This window comes from Glycine max, chromosome 11 (assembly GCF_000004515.6).
Source record: "Glycine max cultivar Williams 82 chromosome 11, Glycine_max_v4.0, whole genome shotgun sequence".
Classification (NCBI taxonomy): Eukaryota; Viridiplantae; Streptophyta; class Magnoliopsida; order Fabales; family Fabaceae; genus Glycine; species Glycine max.
This window is the reverse complement of record NC_038247.2, coordinates 2407937-2431096: the sequence shown is the minus strand read 5'-3', so window position 1 is coordinate 2431096 and position 23160 is coordinate 2407937. Positions and strand designations below refer to the sequence as shown.

At 31.1% G+C, this 23160-nt stretch overlaps 3 protein-coding genes across 3 annotated transcripts; 2 read left to right on the top strand and 1 right to left on the bottom strand.

Moving 5' to 3' along the window:
- Positions 1-97: 97 nt before the first annotated feature.
- Positions 98-1855, bottom strand: LOC100812166 (putative pentatricopeptide repeat-containing protein At5g47460). The gene has a single exon (XM_003538691.4). The coding sequence runs from the start codon at positions 1853-1855 to the stop codon at positions 98-100; it is 1758 nt and encodes a 585-aa protein (XP_003538739.1).
- Positions 1856-2613: 758 nt separating this feature from the next.
- LOC100784734 (WAT1-related protein At5g47470) lies at positions 2614-6291 on the top strand. Its single transcript, XM_003538795.4, has 7 exons — positions 2614-3289; positions 3417-3482; positions 4061-4174; positions 4471-4717; positions 4782-4937; positions 5871-6022; positions 6109-6291. The coding sequence occupies exons 1-7, from the start codon at positions 3087-3089 to the stop codon at positions 6233-6235; spliced, it is 1065 nt and encodes a 354-aa protein (XP_003538843.2). The 5' UTR covers positions 2614-3086; the 3' UTR covers positions 6236-6291.
- A 9857-nt stretch (positions 6292-16148) lies between these two features.
- On the top strand, positions 16149-17664 carry LOC100811637 (zinc finger protein ZAT9). The gene has a single exon (XM_003538690.5). It carries the CDS (start codon positions 16507-16509, stop codon positions 17371-17373), a length of 867 nt encoding a protein of 288 aa, XP_003538738.1. The 5' UTR covers positions 16149-16506; the 3' UTR covers positions 17374-17664.
- Positions 17665-23160: the final 5496 nt, after the last annotated feature.

The following is a 23160-nucleotide window of genomic DNA, read 5'->3' as shown; positions in this document are numbered from 1 at the left end:
TAAATAACAAATAAACTAAAGTATGACGAAAATCAGTAATATATATAGATTTTAAAATCGGCAGATATATTCTCTTTGAGTTGTTATTTTTGTGGATTCATAGAGACGAGACAGAGCTATCTATTTCTATCCAACTAGAACCCGCTTCTTTCCTAATTCCTTTCCTACTCATGAATCCCCTAATTGCATTTACGTCTTCCCATCTTCCACAAGATGCATACATGTTAGACATCATCACATAAACATAATCTTCATCCCTCTCCAATTCAATCACCTTGGCAGCTGCAATCTCTGCTACTTGTAGATCTGCCTGTGTTCCACAAGCGCCTAGCAAAGCCCTCCAAACCACCCCACATGACTCAAAACCAAGTTCATGTATCATCCTTTCTGCTCTCCACAGCTCTCCTTTCTGCCCCATGAGCCGTATCATTGAACAACAATGCTCAATGGATGGTGCAATCTTATATTCATCAATCATAGATTCAAAGTAACGAATAGCAACCTCAAATGGTATTTCACTATGGGAACATACGGATATAAGGTTAAGAAACGTGATACCATCAGGCTTTATCTCTCTTTCCATTTTCAGAGACTGAAAGAGGTGGATAACACGTACAGAATCACCATTGCGAGCATAGCCAGATAACATTGCATTCCAGCTCACCAAATTCTTGTTAGGCAGTGCATGGACGAAGATTGATTCAGCATTCTTAACCTGCCCACATTTTGAGTACATGTCAATTAGGGCACTCCCAACAAATACTGAAGCATCTAAACCGCACTTTATTGTGCAGCAATGAATCAACATCCCCCACGTTAAGGCAGACAAACCAGCAATTCCAGTTAAAATGATTGAAAATGTGAACTCATCCATCTCTACATTTCTCAAGTGCATTTTACGGAATATATCCAAAGCTTCCCTAGCTCGATTCCTATTCACAAATCCCGTAATTACAGAATTCCAGGAAGACGAATTCGGACTTGGCAGGCTTGACAAAACCTGAACAGCATCATCCATATTTCCAAACTTAGCAATTCCATTTATCAACCCATTATAGGACACAGTATCAGGGTTGGGCATAAGGTGCAAAAACTTATAAGCAAGTTCAATGTCTCCGTTGTTTGCACTTGCTGCTATGACTGAATTCCAAGAAATAACATCCTTCTCAATGGTCTGAGAGAATATCCGAACAGCACGTTCAAGAGAGCCGCATTTCCCATACATGACAATCAAGCAATTTGCAACTACAGTGCCATCAGCCATGCCCACTTTAACTATCTTGCAATGAATTGAGCTTCCCAGTTTGAAGAGACTCAGTAGGGAACAGGCAGACAAAGCAGACGTGAACGAGACTGCGTCGGCACAAACGTGGGACCTGTCTAGGAGCGTGAAGAATGACAAAGCGTTTCGAAACTGGCCGGTGTGGACGTACCCGGATATCAAAGTGTTCCAAGTAACGACGCTCGGTTCAGCAATTTCAACAAACAGTTTGTGTGCGTCACTAAAAGAGTGCGTTCTGACGTAAAGTTTGATGAGAGAGGTGGAGACATGAATATGGGAAAAATAGCCAGAGCGTATAACATAACTATGGAGTTGTTGTCCGAATGAGGGGCAGTTCAGGTTACTGGCTAATCCAAGTAGGTTAACAAGAGCAAAGGAATTTGGTTTAATTCCACGACGAGAGGCTTCAAATAGCGCCAACTCAGCATTGGTTCCACTTTGGGCAGAAACATCCACCAAATTGAAATGACTGTCTCCGATATTACTATATGCTAAGGGCGATGGAAATGCAAGATGAATATGAGGTTTGTGGAATTTTCGTGCTTCGTTATAGAGAAAGAGAAACCTTCGCATGGCTTTCCCGGTGCCAGTTACTTATAATTCATTCTTTTAATATGAGTGTTTATTCTATATCGATTCCTTGAGTTCCCAAATGATTGGAAGGAAAAATGTGTGTGAAGACTCAAGAGTACATCTGTAACCTTTTTTATTGTATCAGAAAATAACAAAAGATCAAAGAAAATGCTAAGCAAGCAAAACAAAATAATAAAAAATAAAAATTTGTATACAGTGTATGTAGTATGTTTGAAGAGGTTAATTATTTTAGAATTGCTATTAAAAAATATTTTGATATTCTAGTGTTGTTTGATGTTTAAATAATGTGTAACCTGTTATAGTTATCATTATTGTAACAGTAGTTCTGTTATTGAAGTTATAAATACTTGAAAAAACATGTTCAGATATTCTCTTAACACTGCGTTATATATCGTTGAAAGTTTTAACTGACCATTCTAATATCTTTTCGCTCTGTTTTGGTTAATTACCCAAAAATAGTTAGGCGTCTGTCGTTGATTTATTTGAGGACTAAGCTACGTTCCATTTAGTTTTTCATTTTTCAGATTTATACCTTTGATTCTGGATATGCCCACGTAGAAGGGGTGGAATTTTTGTTGCAGGGGCACCACCAAGGCACAAGACATGTATGTCTGCACGCACGGAATACATTATTCAAACTCACTTCCACACCGTTCATTGCATGCACATTTTCGTAAACCATTCGTGAACTTTTTACAAATATCTATCAAATTTTCTATTTCATCTGTTAAGTAGAAAGCAGGAGGGGTAATCCTTTTCTATTCTTGAGGAAAAAAATCTAGATTTAGAAAAAAGAATCATCTCAACGCTAACCAATCAATCACCGCTATTTATATATCGGACAACAGAAAACTGGACCAAAATAAAAACAGGTCAGACCATAGGGAGACAAGGTTGGTATGGACACAAACATCGTGAAGGTTAGCTTGGTTCCAACAAGGAATGAGCCAAAGATTTCCCATGAGATGCAAATTCAGAAGAAACATAGTTGCTTGCACACGCATTACCATTTCCTGAAAGTGAAACAAACAAATGCAATCTAGTTTCAAAACACAATTGGAGAGGATTTAAGACATTGTTGGCTGTGCTGTTAAGAAAACGGAACAGAGAATGAAGAGAGGATAGGATTCAATATAAGTATCCTCTCTTGGTAACAGAAAACAAAGAGGCATTTTGATAAAAAAAAAAAAATTTGGAAGAAAAGGTGAAGATGATGATGGAAAAGATGAGTGGGGGAGCTATGGAAGATGTAGCAATAATTGGAGGATTGATAGGAGTCCAATTTATCTACGCAGGGAATGCTGTGTTGATGAGTTATTCTATGTCACTGGGATTCAGCTCTCTTACCATTATCATTTTAACTTCTTTGGCAACATTCCTTATTCTATTCCCCATTGCTTTTTTTGTTGAAAGGTCCTTTCTCTCTACTTCCCCTAAATGAAATGTAGAAATTCCTTTTTTTTTTTTTTTAACTTTCTATATTAAGTCAAGATGAGCCTTATTTGAAGATTAATTTCATTATGTTTTGTATCTGTTGCAGGAGTAACTGGCCCAAGCATTGCAGTTTCAGATTTATTGCACAGCTATTTTTTCTTTCATTTGGAGGGTAAGGAAATCTAATTTAATTTCTTCTATCATTTCTTTTCGAAATCCATATTTTACGCATATAGGTTCTACCTCAAGCATCAAATTATTTTCTCAATTCGCTTTGTCTCTTATTCGGAAGTGGAAACTATTTTGAATTGCTAGAATCTTCATACTATTACATCATTGAATGACATATCGGTAATGCATCAAAGTTGATTATTTTGTTGTTTTGTTTGTCCTCTCTTCAGTGATTCAGCAGTCCAATTGCAGGTTGTGTTTGAACTTTGAACCAAATAAAAGTTGAAATTGAAATAATGTTTCCCTAATTGATATTTATGGAGAAGAAAGACAACTAGTCAAATCATATAACAATCCCATAATTTTAAGGTTTATCCAATTTATAATATTAATAATTCTCTGCCTTAGTGGTTCTAACGTTAGTGGAGTTTTTTTCACCCCTGCAATCTTTTTGCCACAAACGCCTTCTCTAATTATACGTAATAGTTTTTTACTTTCCTTTTTATGATTCGGTTCTTCATATTTCTAAAACATGATACAACGTTGTTGTTTTTCTTTCTCATGGCCGTTGTTATGCAGACTAATCTTCCAGTATTTATTCCTCAAAGGAATCAATCTAACTTCGCCAGCAATGGGAACTGCTATGCCAAACATTGCCCCAGGTCTTATCTTCATCATCGCATGGATTTCTGGGTAATCTTATTTTATTTGGGTTTTGGTAGTTTTATTATTGCTTTGAATTGATGGGTAAATCAGGAAATAAAAAGGGTTTATTGCAAAGGATGCAACTATTTTAGCCCAAAACAATTATGTGTTGAAAAAATATCTGGAAAAACAGCTGGACATATGCACCGCTATTTTGTTAGAGCAATAAAATGTTACAATTCACATTTGAGACAAAAATAAGGAATATGCTTACTGCTCCAACAATGCACATTTGAGACAAAAATGTCACAAAAGCTTACTGTTACAATTCTTGCATTGGGCAGGTTAGAGAAAGTCAACTTAAGCAACAAGTATAGCAAAGTAAAAATATTGGGAACATTGCTTTGTGTGTTGGGCGCTCTCACAATGAGCATAATGCAAAGCATTTCTGATCCTGAAACCGTGAAAAATGCCACAGTCGAATTAACACCGCCACTACCATCTGGTCTTGCCTTTGACATACAGAAGATACTCGGTTGCCTCTATCTCGTGGTTGCAGTCTTCATTTTGTCAAGCAACGTTGTCCTGCAGGTAACTTTTTGATCAAATAAGAAATTAAGAGGATACAATTCTACTTAAATCGGTGCTATTGCAGGCTTTTGCTCTTGGAGATTTTCCTGCACCCATGTCCTTGGGTGCAATAACGTCCTTGATTGGGGCGTTCTTGACTGCAATTTTTCAGTTTCTCGAAGACAACGAAATGAATTGGCTACTTGTGAGGTCTGGAGACTTGGTTGGCTTTTTTATTCTGGTAATTCTTCCCACTCTGTCTCATTATTTTATTTGTAAGGTTCGAATATAAAGGTGTCCTAACAACAAAACTTGGACGCAATTTTGTAAGTGTTTTTATCTGTTGTTTTCCCATCATAATTAAAGTAACATTTCAGTGATTCATATTGTCAGTTAATGGAAATCTTTTTTATTATGTAAATTATTGAGATAAAACTTTTCTAATTAAACAACAACACCAAAAATACATATGAAATAATATCTCTATTTTTTTAAGAGAAAAAGAGTTATATTTATTTATCCAATCATAATTTACCATGTAATAAGTTTTTTGAATTTTAAAATAATTAATTTAAAGTAATTCAAACGATAATTTATAATTGAATAACAGTATAAAATTATTTTATATTATATATAAACATTAAATTCTTTTTTTAATTATTGACATCTAAGTTTTGTCTCACATTTAATATACAATAATAACCTGAACATGTCCAAAGAAGAATATATATAGAGAACCAAAATAATTTATTTCATGTTTAGTTTGAAACTTACTCTTATGAGAAATTATTAAGTAATCTTAGATCATATGATTCATGTTTATGTTAATCTCCACATGACATGAAATTAACTCATTAATTTTTTTTCCATAAATTAAAAAACTTGAATACATATAAGTACAATTTAGTTAGAATCATAGATAAATGGTTTTGGGGGTTCTAAGTCACCTAATAATTTCAGTATCTTGCATGTTGAAACAGTGATAGCATGGGCCAGAGAATTGAATAGAGTAATCTAGGTTTAAATTTTCATTATTACTTAGCAAAGCATGGTATCTAGTGAAATGTTCGCAAGGATAATGTATGGACATTTCTACCAACAATGCTTGCAACTTTTTAATTTTTATATTATCACTGTGATGGGTGTTAAAGGCATAAAAACTCTAAATGCACAGGCAGGAGCTGTGAGTGGAATATGCCTGAGCTTCAATGGGTGGGCATTGAAGAAGAAAGGGCCAGTGTATGTCTCCATGTTTAACCCAATTGGTACAGTTTGCTCTGTTGTTTTCTCAGCAGTTACCCTAGAAGACACTATTAGTATTGGAAGGTACATTGTTAAGATTCCTAGCTACTGTTAGTATCTACTTACTTACTTTTGCAAATCATATTCCTCACTACAACACTGTATAACAGTCTTGCAGGCATGTTTCTCATGTTCACTGGGCTCTACTTGGTTCTTTGGGCCAAAGGAAAAGAAGGACACGCAGGTGGAGATGGCTTAGAGTGTGAGTGTGATGCAGAGACGCCTCTTTTATCTTAAACGTGTTTTTCAAATGTCAACGTGTAAAATGTACTTGTGTCATCCCGCTAGAAGCAGAGGGAAAAAAACGAGGTTTGGTTAAGTCGGTTATGAGATAAGAATAAATTGCTTAAATATGGTTCATTTCAATCCTTGCTATAACAACTTGTTGGAAAAACCTCATATTTTCCTGCTTCGTTAAGTTTAAGATAAACACTTAATAATTAAAAGTAATAATAGAAGCATAAACACTTAATAATTAAAGGTAATAATGGGAGCACATAATTATTCTCCAATAGGGAGATTTTTTCACTGTACAAAATGATACTAAAATTAGAATTACAAGGATATATTTACAAGATTGACGGACTCTATAATGGTTCACTCAAGCTTGAAGATAGAGATTTTTCAAGTTATCTATCTTCTCTCTCAAAAAGGCTCTCTAACTCTACTCGTGTTTATATTACTCCACCTCCATAATGAATGGTGGAGATTACTTGTATTTTAGGGTGAAAATTAACTCTCTAGAATGTTTCACACATTCTAGGAGTTTCCACACTCTTCTACTCCCTTTGATATCCTTCCATACGCTTTCATAAAGTTCTAGAAGGTTCCACACATCTCAAGAATATTTAGGTTTTCACATTTTTTCACCAGCTTCAAGATATTCTAAAAAATTTTATACTTTTTTAAAAAGTTTTAAAATTTTTTAGAACCTCTCCAATTAAGGAGGGATCCCAACACAACTAATGCATTTAAATAAGCTTAATGTCAACGGGCAATCAGCATGTATTAAACTATTGATTTATTTATTAATAAAGGAAGCAATATGTAATATGTGCTCTCAACAATGTGCTTTAGAATGTAATGGAGTTGAGTAAAATAAAAGCACTCATATTTTCAACTTTTTCTTTTGCAGAATCTTGAAACAGCTGTTCCCTTTGACGTATTGGTGACACAGAATTCCCAAGAGCACATTGTAGAAAGACAGAGGTCTCTTGGGTTTGAAGCAATGACTCATGAGTCATGACACCGTTGTTGTTTTTCTTTCTTCTTTATAAAATCTCTAGGTCATATATATATAGGTGCGACATTTTAAGATGCAAGTGAAGCAAAATTTAACCCCTGGCTAGGTACAAGCAAAAAAATATCGTGACACTGCTCTGCTGTTGTTGGATGTAATTGAATAATATATCGAAAAAAACATGTTGTGACAAGATAGGTGGGTCGTTTGAAAGATCTCACTGCTTGAATCACATTGTGTTGTATATATATCTATGCTGTGTTGATGTTGCTTATGGTGACTTTCTGGTGAGAGTATAAACCGGTTGGTGCGGCCATATATGTACGAATAGTTGAGGACAACACCTTTTTCTTCACGTCTTGGTCCTGGATCCTCATTATTTTAGTTTAGATTGCTCACTCTTATCTGGTAATCCATGTGACTAACATTTTTTGTATCAATACAAAAAGTTAATTACGTTTCTACTTTCCAGGTCTCAAATTCTAATCCTTGTAAAATTTGAAGAGTCGAAGTCGAATTGACATGTACTGAATGTAAAGTTTTACATTATTAATCAATAAAAGATTATATTGTATATGATTCTTAACATGATTATTATAAAATTTAACAAATAGTACATCCCAGTGTAAACGGTCTGTATATATTATTTTCATAATTTTAATTTTAATTACAAGCATTTTTTCATAATTTTTAATTGATAAATTTGAGTTCTTAACCTTATTTTTTCTGATAAAAAGAAAGGCAACAGGTTACTTACACCCCACTTCTTCAATTGATAAATATTAATAATTATTTATAAATACCCATGATTTTTTTATTCAAATACTATGTTATGACTTATGAGTTATATATGTGATATCCAATGTTTGATGTTGAATTAATTTGTGTATTTGATCATATATATTTTTTATAATTGTAGACCATTTAAAAAAAGTGGTAAATCAATCCAATTTAAATCTAGATAAATTGAATTGAATCATATTGGATTTAATTTCCCCATCTCAATTCTCAGCCCCCGTTTTTCCCGACTTCATCATCTCGAAACATCAACCTTCCATTTTTTAAGCTACCTTACTCCCCCAATTTCAAAACCCTATCCCTCATTTTTCCAGTTATCTTCCTCTGCCCTACTCTCCTGTCTCAAAATCTCAACTTCTCATTTTTTTTTTCTTCCGGTCACCTTCCTATACCCCAATTTTCTTGGGCCAACCTCCTATGCCCCACTTCCCTATCTCAAAACTCAACTCTCATTTATAAGGTTTTTAGGGTTTTTGTTTTTAATTTAATTAAAACAATATGATCTAATGTAGCAAAATACAGAAATTTAATTGATTATCAATGCAAAAACAATTTTACACGCATAATAGATACATACTCATTTTTTTTTTTAAAAATGTAAATTATATTAAACCCAAAATGATACAATAATAAACGGGACATACCCAGCCGTTAAAGAATTACACCCATAATAGATACATACTCATTAATTATATATTGATGGTTGTTCCATTTTAACATAAATAATTGAAGTGATATATAATTGCAAGTTAATCCTCGTGTGCTCGTGTGTATGTGTAGTATTTTCTTATACTAGTATACCTAATTTGAATGTATCAATTTTATACAACAATGTTGGTACTGATTTGTAGGTAGTCTTAATTTTTATTTTATTTTGTTAGACAGGCTTTATACTATTTGAATGAGTTTGCCGGTGAGCAGGGGAGAGAGAAGAGGGCATAAAACAAAGCTCTGCCTACCGCAGAATCAGTAACCGACTTCACCGATATGCCATGTCCATCCAACTAAGTGGGAGAGGCCTTTAGAAACCAGCGGTCAAAATTCCTTCCAGCCCTTACATACTATGGTAGTAAAAAAAAACAGAACTACATAAAGCTTAATTACCGCTGTAAGAATTAATGGTTAATGTTTTCTCCATAATTTTAACCAAACCTAATATATTAGGGTGAATTAAATAAAATGGATGTATCCTTTTACATTTTTCTAGCTACACTTATATTTATTTTATCACTGTCTTCAAAGTTCATTTTTAGAATATTTTTTTTTTCAAAGTCTAAAAATTACAAATTGACTTCTCATTCCACACCATCCCCTAAAATAAAATAAATACTGCAAATTGAACATGGCTGTTATCACTTTGGCATATTCTTGTGGTAATTATAAATTGTAGCACTTCCTCATGGGACTGCCACTGACTTCCCAGCACAAATTGCCATTACTAAAAACAGCAACAACCAAGTCACCGACTCGCGGTCTTAGAACATCAAATCAACAATATTTTGATACAAGAAACAAATGGAACTTTTATATCTTTAATTTATAAAATTTCACAAACCTCGGCTATTTTTTGTTATCTGATTTCCTAATTAATCAGATCGAAAAGTCTTGTGATGTAATTTTTTGCCCTTGGCTTACGGGAATTTGGTTAAACGCCAATCCAGAAGATGCATTATATATGCAACATCAATTTCTAGTTGACCCGCCAACTATCCATTCATCGCTTTCTCTTTGTTTATATAATACTGTGAATATTCTTATGTCTGCTAAGACAAATGAAGCGCTGACATTTCAGAGCCCAACAAAAAATGAAAATTTATTCTCATAAGTCATAACTCACCCAAGTTTTACTCTTGCCTTCTTCCTTTGGTATTCATATGTTCGCCATATTATTCTTCTAAATAATTAACTTTATAGAAAATTCTTTCTTCTTTATCGAAAATAATAATAATTCTTTCTTCAAAAGTTTTTTTTAATCAAGTAAGTATCCATTTTTGATTCTTCAAATACTTAATTAAGCATTATCGTGTTTAAATGGTCATCACATCAATGTTATTTTTAACATCAAATTGGTTTTAAGATCGAGGGCGAAATTGACATCATTTTATTGAATGGTGTATAAATGGGAAAAGACTTGATGAGATTAATATTTTTAACATATATTTACTTAATTATTTTATAATGAGAAACCTGTAATTAACTAATTATATGATATATATTTTAAAAGTATTAATTCATATAAATAATAATACATGTAAAATAATTAATTATGATTTTTTCTGCCTTTGACAAAGGTACTGCCCCCACATATATCCAACTCCTGTTCATGTTGTAAAAAAATAGTTAATTTATAGTTGAGCAATTGGCATGAGTGAGCTAAAAGCTTATCTGGTTAATGCAGAGAAGAGGAGCAATAGTAAATGGTGTAGCCATGCATGTGGGCCATTCTATAATCTGTCAAGTTTAGTCGTCGATCGTGGTCCCTCATCTATCTCTCCGTTTCGCATGCAAAATGCAATGCCTCATGCCTATTATATATACCAAGATTAATTTATGGCAAGGCCTGTTTGGATCAAAGTCCACAGGGATCAAGCACTGCAAATCAATTTCAACAACTTCTTCCCATTATTATTAATCATTATTCAGTTTAATTAACAAACAATCCTCGTTAAACAAAAGTAATACATTGAAAATAAATTATTTTTAAAAAGTATAATGTTAAAAGTAAATTAGTGAATAGAAAAGTAATAACAATGTTAAAATCAATAAAAAAAATTATTGTTCATTATATATTAAAAAATAAAATAAATTATAAAATGAAACCATAAGTAATCAAGCCGTCACAATGACTTGACAATTTTCACCTTTTATTTTTAAAAATTTAAACATTTAATTTTATTAGTATATTTTTTATCACTCTTTTTTACTAAAATTTTTTGCATTGCATTGCATGGATTCCAATGCTAGTTCATATAAAAATGTAACAAAAAAATTCTTATTCATATAAAACAACAAATACATCTCTTAATTGATCTGATTATATACATAAAAATAATTTAATTTTCTTGATTCAAAATATTCTCTTTTTTTTACTAAAAATTTTTGCATTGCATTGCATGGATTCCAATGCTAGTTCATATAAAAATGTAACAAAAAAAATTCTTATTCATATAAAACAACAAATACATCTCTTAATTGATCTGATTATATACATAAAAATAATTTAATTTTCTTGATTCAAAATATTCTTTTATTACTGTAACTATCTTAAATAACATTCTTCATTTTTCATTTTGCTAATCACATCATTAAACTGACTAAAACTAATAGTAAAGACTAAAAAATGCTATAAAAATATGTCAGATATATAAATGAACAAAAAAAAAATCTAATGACTAAAAAAAATGTCAGCATATTGATTTTTTTTTTCCAAATTCAATTGTATTTTTTCAAACACATAAAAGTTAATTATAGTAAATCATTGTGATTGTATAATTTTATAATTTGAACATTTAAACTAATAACTTAATTATACAGTGTTTTTTTGGTGTAACAAAGTATATCAACATTTCATTCACATATTTTTTTTTATTTTCTTAATTATTTATCCAATTCTGAATTAAGACAGAAAAGAAATGAAAAATAAAGTTTTTGAGTAGTCTACTCCCCTTCAAATGTAAAATCTTCAAAAATTGATTAATTATTCTAAAATTCATAAGAGATTTACTTGTCTATGTATCATTTCATTCCATCTTTTAGATCTGAATGTTGCCTCGATGGTTTTGTTAGGATGTCCTTGAACCTATATGTGATGTGTATAGACGTCTGCAATCATGATATATTTGCTTATTTGAACATATGGAATAACTAATTTTACAATTTTTTTTTACAATTATAAATTTATATTTATAGTTTCATATTTTTTATTATTGAATTGACCATAGACAAATTCCCTTTTTAATAGGGAGTATTCAATACATTCATAATTCTAAGTTTTATGTTACTCATTTCAAGAGACATGTTAGGGAATCCCAATTAAATTAAATGGAATGATAATTTTTCATTGAGAATCTATATAATAATTTTTTTTTTATCAAATCACATATCGAGTATACTAGATTTTTTAATTTCTTTAGAAATTTATTTAAAAGATTTGTGATATAACTAGAAAGACGTTTTAAATATCACACATGAGTTACTAGGCATGCCAATTTTTATGGCTCATTTGATGTTTTTATTCAAATTAATTGAGAGTAATGTTGTGGTGTATTTTAAGATAGTTTTATGACATATCCAAATTAATAAATATTAAAATAGCAGTATTACATCAAATTTATTCATTTGGGTTGTAAACCAAAAAAAAATCATTTATCTTTGACTTGATCAACTTTTTATTCACTGAATTCAAACATATTAGATCCGAGTTGACCAACTTTCCAACCATGACATTTTTTAACATTGTTTCCTTATTACGAGTTATTTTATTTTTTAACATTTAAATTGTGTATGTTTAATAAATTAAGAAGAAACAAATCATTAAATACATATGTTATTCGATGATGGATTATTTTAACTTAATTATATTTTTTGAATTAAAGTTATTATCAATATAATTATATTTAAATTTCTTTAGAAATTTTTTTTATCACTTGTAATAATTATAATTAAATCTGACTCAATTTAGATTAGTTGAATATCTAATATCTAATATATTAAGGAAAGGGAAAAATATAAAGGAAAGGATCAAAGGAATGAATGGAACAAATTGAATGATATAAAAAATTAGTCATTGAAATTATAAAAAATATGTTATTTTAATTTTTAAAATGATCAAATATTCATGATATCTATTTTAGTATCTTGATATTTATAAAAAAAATAGAAGAAAAAGGAAAATAAGGAAATGAATATATGGAAAAGTTGAACAATGCAGAGGTCAAATTATTAGGAATATAATTATATAAAAAGTCTGAGGCAAATCTGTCACAAATAATAATTTAATTTGACTCAATTTATATTAGTTAAATATCTAACGTAGTATCTTGATATCTTAAAAAATATTAAAAAGAGAAGGCAAAAGACAATGAGGAGAGGAATAAATGGAAAAAAAAAATTAAACAATACATCAAAATTAGCCTTTCAAGCTATAAACTTAGTCAACTTTACTCTTGAAATTATAAAAAATACTATTTCAATTTTTTGAATTTTCAAATATTAATTAAACCTAATGTATTAAAAAATTGAAAAGTCAAAAAAATAAGAAAAGGTATAAATGGAAGAAATAAAAAAGCAAATGTTATTAGTCAATATAACCCCTGAAATTATTTTTAAAAAATTTACTTTTAATTTTTGGCCTACCATTTTCTAATATGTGAAATTAAATAACTACATTTTGTAATAGAGAAACTAATCGCCATTTAATAATTTTAATGAGTGAAATAATAGTATTATCGTGTTATGATTTTAAAGAGTGGATTTACTGAAAGGAGACACATCTTATTATTCGAGATGAAACTGACATGTCTCATGGTGAGAGGTTGCGCACGACAGGTTGTCAATCACCAAATGCATGCTATTAGGACAGATGCCACTGACACCACTGCGCTGCCTATACTAACAGAATTTTTATGACATTTAATTCATTAATTAATCATGCTGTCCACAAAGAATTCAAGATAACACCAGTTCCTCACTATTATTGCTTTTTGCTGCGTTTTTACTAGGTTAAAAATACTTACTTTTTTCGTACGAAAACCTCAGAACTCAGAAGACAAATGAATGAATAATTGATTGGGGGGCGGTTATTTTGCTCCAATTATTTTTTTTTTATATTTCATGGATATTTTAATGTATAGTTTAATTACCTTTAAAATGAATTTAGTGACAAATCAAAGATTTGAGATTTAAATTTTGCTAAGAGTGATATGTAATAGTAACACATGTCGTTAAAATCATAAATAATATTTCTCCAATCATAATTATATTTATTGGAATATCTAATTAAAGGAATAAAAAAATAATATCAAAGTTTGTGGCATATAACTTTATTTTGCATTGATTTCAATGTTTTTTTTAAATGAAATTTGCTGAAATAAAAATCTTTATAAAACCCAAGAAAAAGAAGAGGGCGGAGAGGAGTTTAAACAATTTTTTTAACTATATTTCTTTTTGCTGACTTTTTTTTAACTATATACTAGCTTGTTATTTCAAATGGTTGAAAGTAAATATATCCCGCAACTTTTTTTCTTTTTACTATAGATACGGAGATTTAGATTTTAAAATTTATTCAGGGATAAATGTGATAAAAACAAACCACGCTTTTTAGGAAAGGATCAAATTTTGTAACAGGAAAATATTGACCCCAATATATGTGGGAAAAAAATCGATATCTTAACAAGATTATATATTGGGATATTAGGTTTTACTCGTGTGTCTGGAAGATTAACTTATATCACTTTCTGTTATTTATCCCCCACACTAGTAATTTTCATTAATCTAATTTTCGAATTATAAGTTTTTAATTGTATACTAATTAATTTTTTTTGTCAAATCTTATGAATCAATAAGAAAGGATAAAAAAAAGAGAAAATAGTCTAATTATATACCAGTGAGGCACCGAGAGTTTAAAATAAAATATTATCATTCAATAATTAATAAATTACTATTACCATAAGTTTAATAACTTTTGTAATAATATTAAAAATGATTTTATGATTGAATGATAATGTTAAACTATTTTATATTATTATTAGATGACAACTATTTTTTGTTTCAGAACCAAAATATCTCTGATCATCATGCTAAGAAGCAATTTAATTTTGATTTTTTCTTGATATTTTTCAAAGTATGACGGATAGCTTTTAATGTTGTGCTAATTTTGATAATTATTGATCATTTATTTACTTGGTAAAAGTTAAAGAAAAAAAAAAGGGAAAGTTTCCATTAGCATGATAACGATGATATAGTATCCGAACGCCAATTATAGTCATCTTTATTATAATTTGCAACATAATACCAACCATTTACTATTAGAGAGTTGCATATCACAGCCAAATGCTAGTCGATTATGGAACTTTTGTTTAGCTGCATAGTTTGTTTCTCAAATATTGAATTACAGTAGCCAAACAAAATGTCAATAACATTGAATTGCAATTAGAAATGTTCATATGTTCCAATTCTCTTCGCCGAATGATGGTAATTCATTAGCCACTTTTCCCTAATGGTTTACAGTAATTATTATCTGAAGTACTTTGGCAGTATTAACAAGTTAATTTCTATGCATTGAATGAATATTTTTTTTAAAAAAAAAAAACAAGAGATAAAAATACTGTTATTGAATAACGATGAAATATTCATGTATTTTTTTATGTGTACAATGAATAATGATCAAACCTAAGAACTCATGAGGAATGTTACCACTCTATGTGAGAATCTGGCTTAAAGACTTTCTATGATTTGCTAAAATTTATTAAAAATAATTAATTTTGATAATTTTTAATAAAATTCTAATCAATCATCCAGGGAGTATTAGAAGTGCACTATCAAAGAGATAATGCTTCTAGTATTTTTTAATACCTCATATATATTACTTAAATCTTTTATCATTATTAACAAGTTGTTGGTTTGACTGATCTGAATTTAGTATCTTTTAAGCAAAATTTTAGGTTTGAATCTTGTAAATAAAAAAAATATGATTAGGAAAGAAGATCCTATTAAAGATAATGAATAAAATTAATAAATATCTCTTATCAATAGTTAGGTTGCCTCCGTGTTTATTCTTGTATTTTTAGATTAAAAAAGTATTAACGTAGAAGATACTTTTGATTAATAATAATTAAGAATCTATTTTTATCAAAGAAAATTAAAAAAGACAAAACTTTCAACAAAATTATAAAATTAAATTATTTAAACTAATATGTATGTTTCTTGCCGGCGAGGATTGAATTCAGCTGAAAAAATTAGTCTCATAATGAGAAAATCACTGTTAGTATAAGTATTATACACAGTAATCTGTGATGAATTTACAATGTAATTTATTTTTTATACTGATGAATAGGATCCTATTTTGTAAAAGAAAATACGAGGGTTTGTTTTGATAGACCCATTTAGAGTTTGAGAAACAGAAAGACAGTAAATGAAAAAAAGTTATTCCATACTGACAAGGTGTGCATGTTGGTTGTTGCTCTTTTTCCCTGTTCACGATCACACTTTGTTAATTTTGGTGCCACCGAACAATGAATGCCAGTGTTCCAATCTGTTGTGTTGACGCTTCCCAAATCACAGCCCATATAAATACGTACACAGAGACATCTATATTTTAATTTTAATAATAATAACAACATGCACACAACACAACCATAACTTTTGGGTTGTGTGTCTTATTGGTGGAGGAATGCTCGTTACCCACTCCTTTTTTAGTTCCCAAATTCCCCAAAGAAACCAAACCAAAAACAAACGTATCTGACTCTCTCTAATGGAGCGGCACAAATGCAAGCTCTGCTCCCGAACATTCTCCAATGGCAGAGCCCTCGGTGGCCACATGAAGGCTCACTTAGCCACCCTCCCTCTTCCCCCCAAGCCACCACTTTCTCCCTCTGCTGCTTCCTTCTCTTCTAATTCCTCTTCAGAAGAAGCCACACACGATGAAAAGTCTCTGATTTATGGGTTAAGAGAGAATCCCAAGAAATGCTTCCGACTCGCAGATCCCGAGTTTAACATGGCCTCTGTGGTTCAAGACAGGGAAAGCGAGACGGAGTCAAAGAACCCAACTCGCCGACGATCCGAGCGGACCCGAAGAACCGTGAATTCTGAACTAAAAAAGGCCAAACTCAGTTTCATGGAGTCGCCAGAGCCCGTGAGCTCTGTCTCCGACACTTCTCCCGAGGAAGATGTCGCCATGTGTCTCATGATGTTGTCGAGAGACCGATGGAGTAAAAACAACAACAACAACATCATCATCATTAACAACGTTGTTAGTAATGATGATGTTGTCGAAGAAGAAGAAGAGGGTGGGAGATCAGTAGAGATCAAGTTGAGGAGAGTTCGCGGGAAGCACAAGTGTCAGAGCTGCGGGAAGACGTTTCGATCTTCACGCGCATTGGGCGGTCACAGAAGCATTTGCGAAGGTTCAGGTAACGATAGTAAAACCTTCCAATGCCCTTTTTGTTCCAAGGTGTTTGGGTCTGGTCAAGCACTCGGTGGCCACAAGAGATCTCACCTCATGCCTTCTTCGTCTTCGACCGCTAACAATGATTCTTTTAGATTGAAAGAGAGCTTCATAGATCTCAACTTGCCAGCTCCGGCCGAAGATGACGACCTTAGTGTTGTTTCTGATGCTTAATTATTACTTCTTCTTCTCCTTCTCTTTGCAGCAACTGGGTAAAGTCTTTTTTTTTTTTTTTTTTTTTCATTTTTTTATAGTAGGTAAAAAATATTTCATTGTGTTCATTGTTAGATCAAATGCTTTTGATGGTACAATCATAGCTTATAATTTATGTTTTCACCAACTGTCTGTCTGTTCTGTCGTGCCTAGGCTCTCTGAACTTACACATGATGATATTAAATTAGTAGGTAACATCCTTCAATGTGTAACTGATACAAAATTATTTCAATTTAATCATCGTCAGTCATCTAGAGTTGAGTTCAAGTTTTTTTTTTACTCCTGCATGATTACTTAAAAAAAGAAGTAAATTGCTAGTAGTAGGAAGAGTCTTGGCTCGATATACAGAAGCATTCATAGTTAGTTGCAAGTTGTGTGTTTTCGGGGATTTGGTTCATGGTTGTGGACCAACAGCTTTGGCCTTTGAAAGTACTAAAGTGCTCAATTCCGTTTTTGTGCTCTGATTCTGTTTCACCAGATCTCTCACCTGTCATTCTACTTTTGATCTAAAAAAATAAGTTTTAATTATCTATTTCAAATTTATTGATTTTAGTCGTTATAGTTAAGTGAATTTTTTAATTTCTTAAGTTTATATTTTAATTTCTAAAAGGCTCATGTTATTATGTAGTTAAATTTTTTATAACTAATCTTCGGTTTTACTTTGTTAGGTTCATTAGGGTTATTCTAGGTTATTCTTGATTGCAATTTTAAGTTATCTTAATATGGATTTGTTATTTATTTTGGAGAAAATTGATGATTTTTCTTTTATTTTTTATTTATTGGAATCTTTTGAGAATTAAAATATAAAATTTAGGAATTAAAAAATCTACTTATTAATTATAAGATCTAAAAGAGATAAATTTAAAAAGTGATAGGATAAAAAATAATTTAAAATACTAAATCTCTTGGGTTTTTTTTTTTTTTCATCATTGTCTTTTCTTTAAATCGCGTGAAGCATGAAATGGGTTTTCCGTAAACGGAGTTGCAAGACGGCAATATAAACGCTGAAATACGTTTCCTTTCTGTGAGCCTGCTGTTAGTTCTTTGATGACCGGGGGGGGTATTATATTGGAAAAGAATCCTTCGATTTTTATGTGCTGTTCTTTTTTTATAAAAAAAAAAATAAAATTGGCTGGAGATAGGTATAGTTTTGTTTTATTATGAAAGACTTAATTATCTTCCTTTTTGACCAGAACGAAGAATCCGGGTGGAAAGAGGAGGCCCCGTAGTGTACTCTTCTTATCGAAGAAATAGTCAGATTTTTATGATAAGATAGATAGAATACGCGCAGATCAAATGCTTAATGAAGGATTAAATATAAAATAAGCGTTTAACAGCTTGGAGGGGTGTGTGTTTGTTTACTTTACGATAGTAATAACGGTTGGAATAGAATTAAAAAAAAAAAAAAGCGGTGGCCTTTTGTTCCAGCATGTGATGTCTTGCTTCACAAAAACTTTGCTAGAACGATGATAGTGTATTTATTTTTTTAGTAGGAAGTGATAATGATTTATAAGGCCGTGTTTGAAAACTGGTTTGAGAAAGAATCAAGTTTGGAAAGGTAGTAATTTTTTACAATTTTGTCAGTAATTGATTTTTTACTTGGGTTCACATTTAGTGCAAAATTTGTTAAAAATAACAGAAAAATAATTATTAATTGTGTTAAGGTCCATATAGGATAGTTTTTAATGTGTTTTCAACTATATTAGAACAATTAAAACATTTATGATGTATCATTTTTTAAATGAATTGTTTATTTTAAATTTATGTGTCTTATAATGTCATAATTTTTTTTTTCTGAGACTAAGGTTGTTAAAGTGAGAACTAAAACATAATTTTTTTTTTCATTTTTTCCCCCATAAACACATGCTTTATTTAGATTGGAAAGATGATATGAACTTGCGTAAGTATTATTGTAACTAAGTCTTACACAAAGTTTACAAGAATTAGTCTAAGAACATTAATTGAGAGGATCATAACTTGCTTGTTTAACTCGGTCTTAGGGACTTTTATTCACGGACTTCTCCCGCAGCCTATTAATGGTCGTTCCTGTCCTTGTCCTTAATTGCCTATTAATTTGTTATTATGGACACTTTGTGATGGCATTTCTTTGATGACCATTACATCTTCATATGGGGGTTAAGGAGTGGTATAACGTTACTACTATGTGTTGTTTATACACCAATCAACAATATGCACGTTTTTAAAGACCTAGTTGGTCGATGGATGATCAAGAAGGATACACAATCCTTTAGCCACACTTGTTTTAAGCGCAATGAAGCTTGAAAGTTGTGGGTCGATCAATGAACAACTAATACGGTATATAGTCCTTCATCCTTGAGTGCTTAAACATGATGAGATTTAAAGATCTGGTTAATTGATGGACAATCGAGAAGAATACACAGTCCACTAATCTTGAACGCTTTAAGTGCAACAAGACATATGAAGTCATGGGTCCGACCCCAAACAACCGGTATATTAATGATTCTTGAATCTCAGTCTCTCCGGAAACTTTAACTGCTCTTAATTTTCATGCCATTGACATGATAATAACTTCACTTTCTTTATGTCCTAGCTTTTCTCCTTTACTTTCTCTTCCCTAATCTCCATCCTTTTTCTTTCTTTCGTTTCTTTTGATTCAATCTGCTCTTCCTATTTGAAGTTTTCTTAAAAACATACAACAAGTTACAATCATTTGCCCCATAGTTCAGCTGGATCCTCCCAACAATCTACGTGGCTTTACGGGAACGGATCCTATATGGTGATATTATTACTGCAAAAAAATCCTAACCATTCATTAAATTTTATATTAATATAATATTTTTTTTATTATAAAATTAAAGTTTTAAAAAATTAATGGTGAGATTTCAACACTGCAAAAGATCATTTTTTTCCTTTCATTGCAAAGGATCCACTCCCATGGCTCTCCAGGTTTCAAAAACATCGGCTTCGGCCTCAAGATCTTACTTTCTATTTTTTCGGTCCAAAGGGCCTCCAGGTTCACTACAGAGCTATTGCTATACCCACTTCTGTTTTATAATAAGTACAGTAGCGAAGCAACATGTATGTACGTTTCCAGTTCCACTTGGCAGGCCCAATCCAAAATGTATGTCTTAGGTTCCGTAACTATTAAGAAATAATCATTTCTTTTTATTTCCTCAATAAACTTTGAAAAAAATAAACCAGTAAAAACCAACTTCAAAATATAAAGATGTAATGTAATTAGTAAGGCACACACTAAATATAAGTTCCCAACTCTATGGCTAATCGTAGTGCATCCAATTGTTGGTTTTTATCACTATCATGCATGCCATCCTCCCATTTGAACCTTAGAAAAAGGTATTCAATTGACCATTCATAGTGCTCAAATATCCAATTTCAGATCATATCATACTGGTCAACAGATTCAGACTTAAACACATAGCATAGGATAAAAAACAGAGAAAGATAGGAGTTGCGAGGTGGCCAACCTGTAAGTCAACGATTAATAGCACCATCAGCTTTTGCTTTATCACCTCATCGTTTGGTTTAATATTGGCATTCTCAAATGGGTTTTATACATGCCTTTGTCGGTGGCTATATTTCATTTGTTTGTTAGACGCGACCATGTTTTTTTATTGGGCCTATAATTCAAAACAACAACAGGAGTTGAAATTTCTCCAGACAACATTAAATACAACGATATTTTATTAACTATAATCAAAATATTTTTTTTTATCAATTGAACTGTTTTTAAATTTTAAAGTTCAAATTATGTATTTTTACATTTTTTATGAATAAAATATATTTTCTTTAACATTATTATAGTCTGTATATATATATATATATATATGTTTTTATAAATACTTTTATAATGCACGATATTGTGTTAACTTTTTTTATATTTTACATCTACCTATAAAATATATTGGCAAACAGTAAATGGACTTTACTCATTAAAAGTTTAGCTAATAGTTCGCTGATTTAAGCTTGTAAGCTCACATTTATTACGAGTGTTTAAAGGGATTATGGGAAAACTTATGATAACAATGAATAACTATCATAACTTTTTTTAAAAAATTATCTTTTTCGACACAGTTTATTGAATAAGTTCTTCTAAATTAATTTTATTGAGTTTTATAATCAAAACCCATGGAGACTTTTTGGTCAAATCGACCTATTCCCACTTACATGATATGAAATATGATAGCCAAAGAGATGGATATTTTTAAGAAATTGTGGAAATTAAATATTCTTCCCAAAGCTGCTATGTTTTTGTGGGGATTATTTATTGATAGATTACTTTCAAAAGAAAACTTGTGGAAGAGGAATATTATTGTTGATGAGGATGATCCTGAATTGGAATCCTCAAAGCATGGGATTTTCAAATGTGGCTTTGCTCATAGAGTGTGGAAAGAATGTTACAATTGGATTCAAGTTCAATCCGCTTTGCCCATTTGTCCGGTCTCTCATTTTTATCAACACTCTTTGAGCTTGAATAGCATGAGCAAAAGGGGACAATGGGATGTGGTTTGTTTTTACAAATCAAAGTTTGGTGTGGGAGACTATATTGCAAGACTCTTGGAGCTGGTTGAAGGGCTTAACAAAGGATGCGCAATGGGCCTCATCTCCAGGTAATTGTTTTGTTTGAAGATGTGTAGATCCTAGACATGCCCAAAATGTTTAAGTGTGGTATTTAATTCCGCTAACAGTGGTGGCATTTTCTTTAATGCCTAAAACACTGGAAGTCAAAGTTTCTTTCCCTGAATTTTATTCCTGATATTATATTCCCATTTTTGACTCCATGATTGAAAGTACAAAATATAATGCACACCCACCAAACCTATTTTTGGTCCGCGCATACGCACCTAATTTTATGACAAATAAAGACAAAAGTCACTATTGCATCCCCCATTGCAACCGTCAATCAATAATTATGGTAATATGCAATCTAAGTTATTCTATTGAAGTTGTCGGTGTAATATATATACCATGTAAAGTAGGGTATACCAATACGGGTTACATTGACATGCAATTTAAACAACGTTAATTTGGCCTGATTTGAGATGAAAAATGGAATCTATTTTTCTTATTTGTGCTCGTTTCACGCATTCTACGTTGAATTTACTAAAGATCTCGTTAATTAATATTTTTAGGACCTTAATTAAGAAATTAAAAAATATATTTATTATAAAAAAAAATTATGAATAACATAATTTTACACATTCTAATTAAAAAAATTCTTTTTACTTTCTTAACCGACATTATAAAGATAATGATTAATATTTTTCTTTACTAAATACTATTGCTTTCAGCTGTTAAATTAATGCGCACACAAAAATTAATGTGTACAAAAGTGGAAGTTGTTTGCAGAATTTTTCAAACATTTAGCTTGGAAATTCATCTAGTATTTTAATCTAGTAAAGAGTAAGGGTATGATTTTCTGATCATTATGTTGGAGAAGGCTTTGACCCACACCCACCCTGCCGGTGCTTGAAGACACAGCTGAAGCGACAAAATACCGTATATGTATGTGGAATGCACATTTTCCATGCCACTTTTTGTCACCATCTTTTTTTTTTTTCAACGGCGGTACACAAAGAATTTGTCATTAACATTTTGCAAATCACCAAAAAGTTATTACTTGTATACACACCATCCACGTGGAAAAAATAAAATAAACGGACCATCCGAAGAAAGTTACACGAGGTGAATAAAATATATCAACAATCCATATTCATAAATTATATATATATATATAATATAAATTAA

What these genes read in the sequence shown, in the direction of transcription:
- LOC100812166 (XM_003538691.4), bottom strand. Translation starts at nt 1,855, where the DNA reads ATGCGAAGGTTTCTCTTTCTCTATAACGAAGCACGAAAATTCCACAAA.
- LOC100811637 (XM_003538690.5), top strand. Translation starts at nt 16,507, where the DNA reads ATGGAGCGGCACAAATGCAAGCTCTGCTCCCGAACATTCTCCAATGGC.
- LOC100784734 (XM_003538795.4), top strand. Translation starts at nt 3,087, where the DNA reads ATGATGATGGAAAAGATGAGTGGGGGAGCTATGGAAGATGTAGCAATA. An exon ending in ATCATCGCATGGATTTCTGG is followed by an intron (nt 4,175 to 4,470) that starts GTAATCTTATTT and finishes TGCATTGGGCAG; the next exon opens with GTTAGAGAAAGTCAACTTAA. An exon ending in TGGTTGGCTTTTTTATTCTG is followed by an intron (nt 4,938 to 5,870) that starts GTAATTCTTCCC and finishes CTAAATGCACAG; the next exon opens with GCAGGAGCTGTGAGTGGAAT.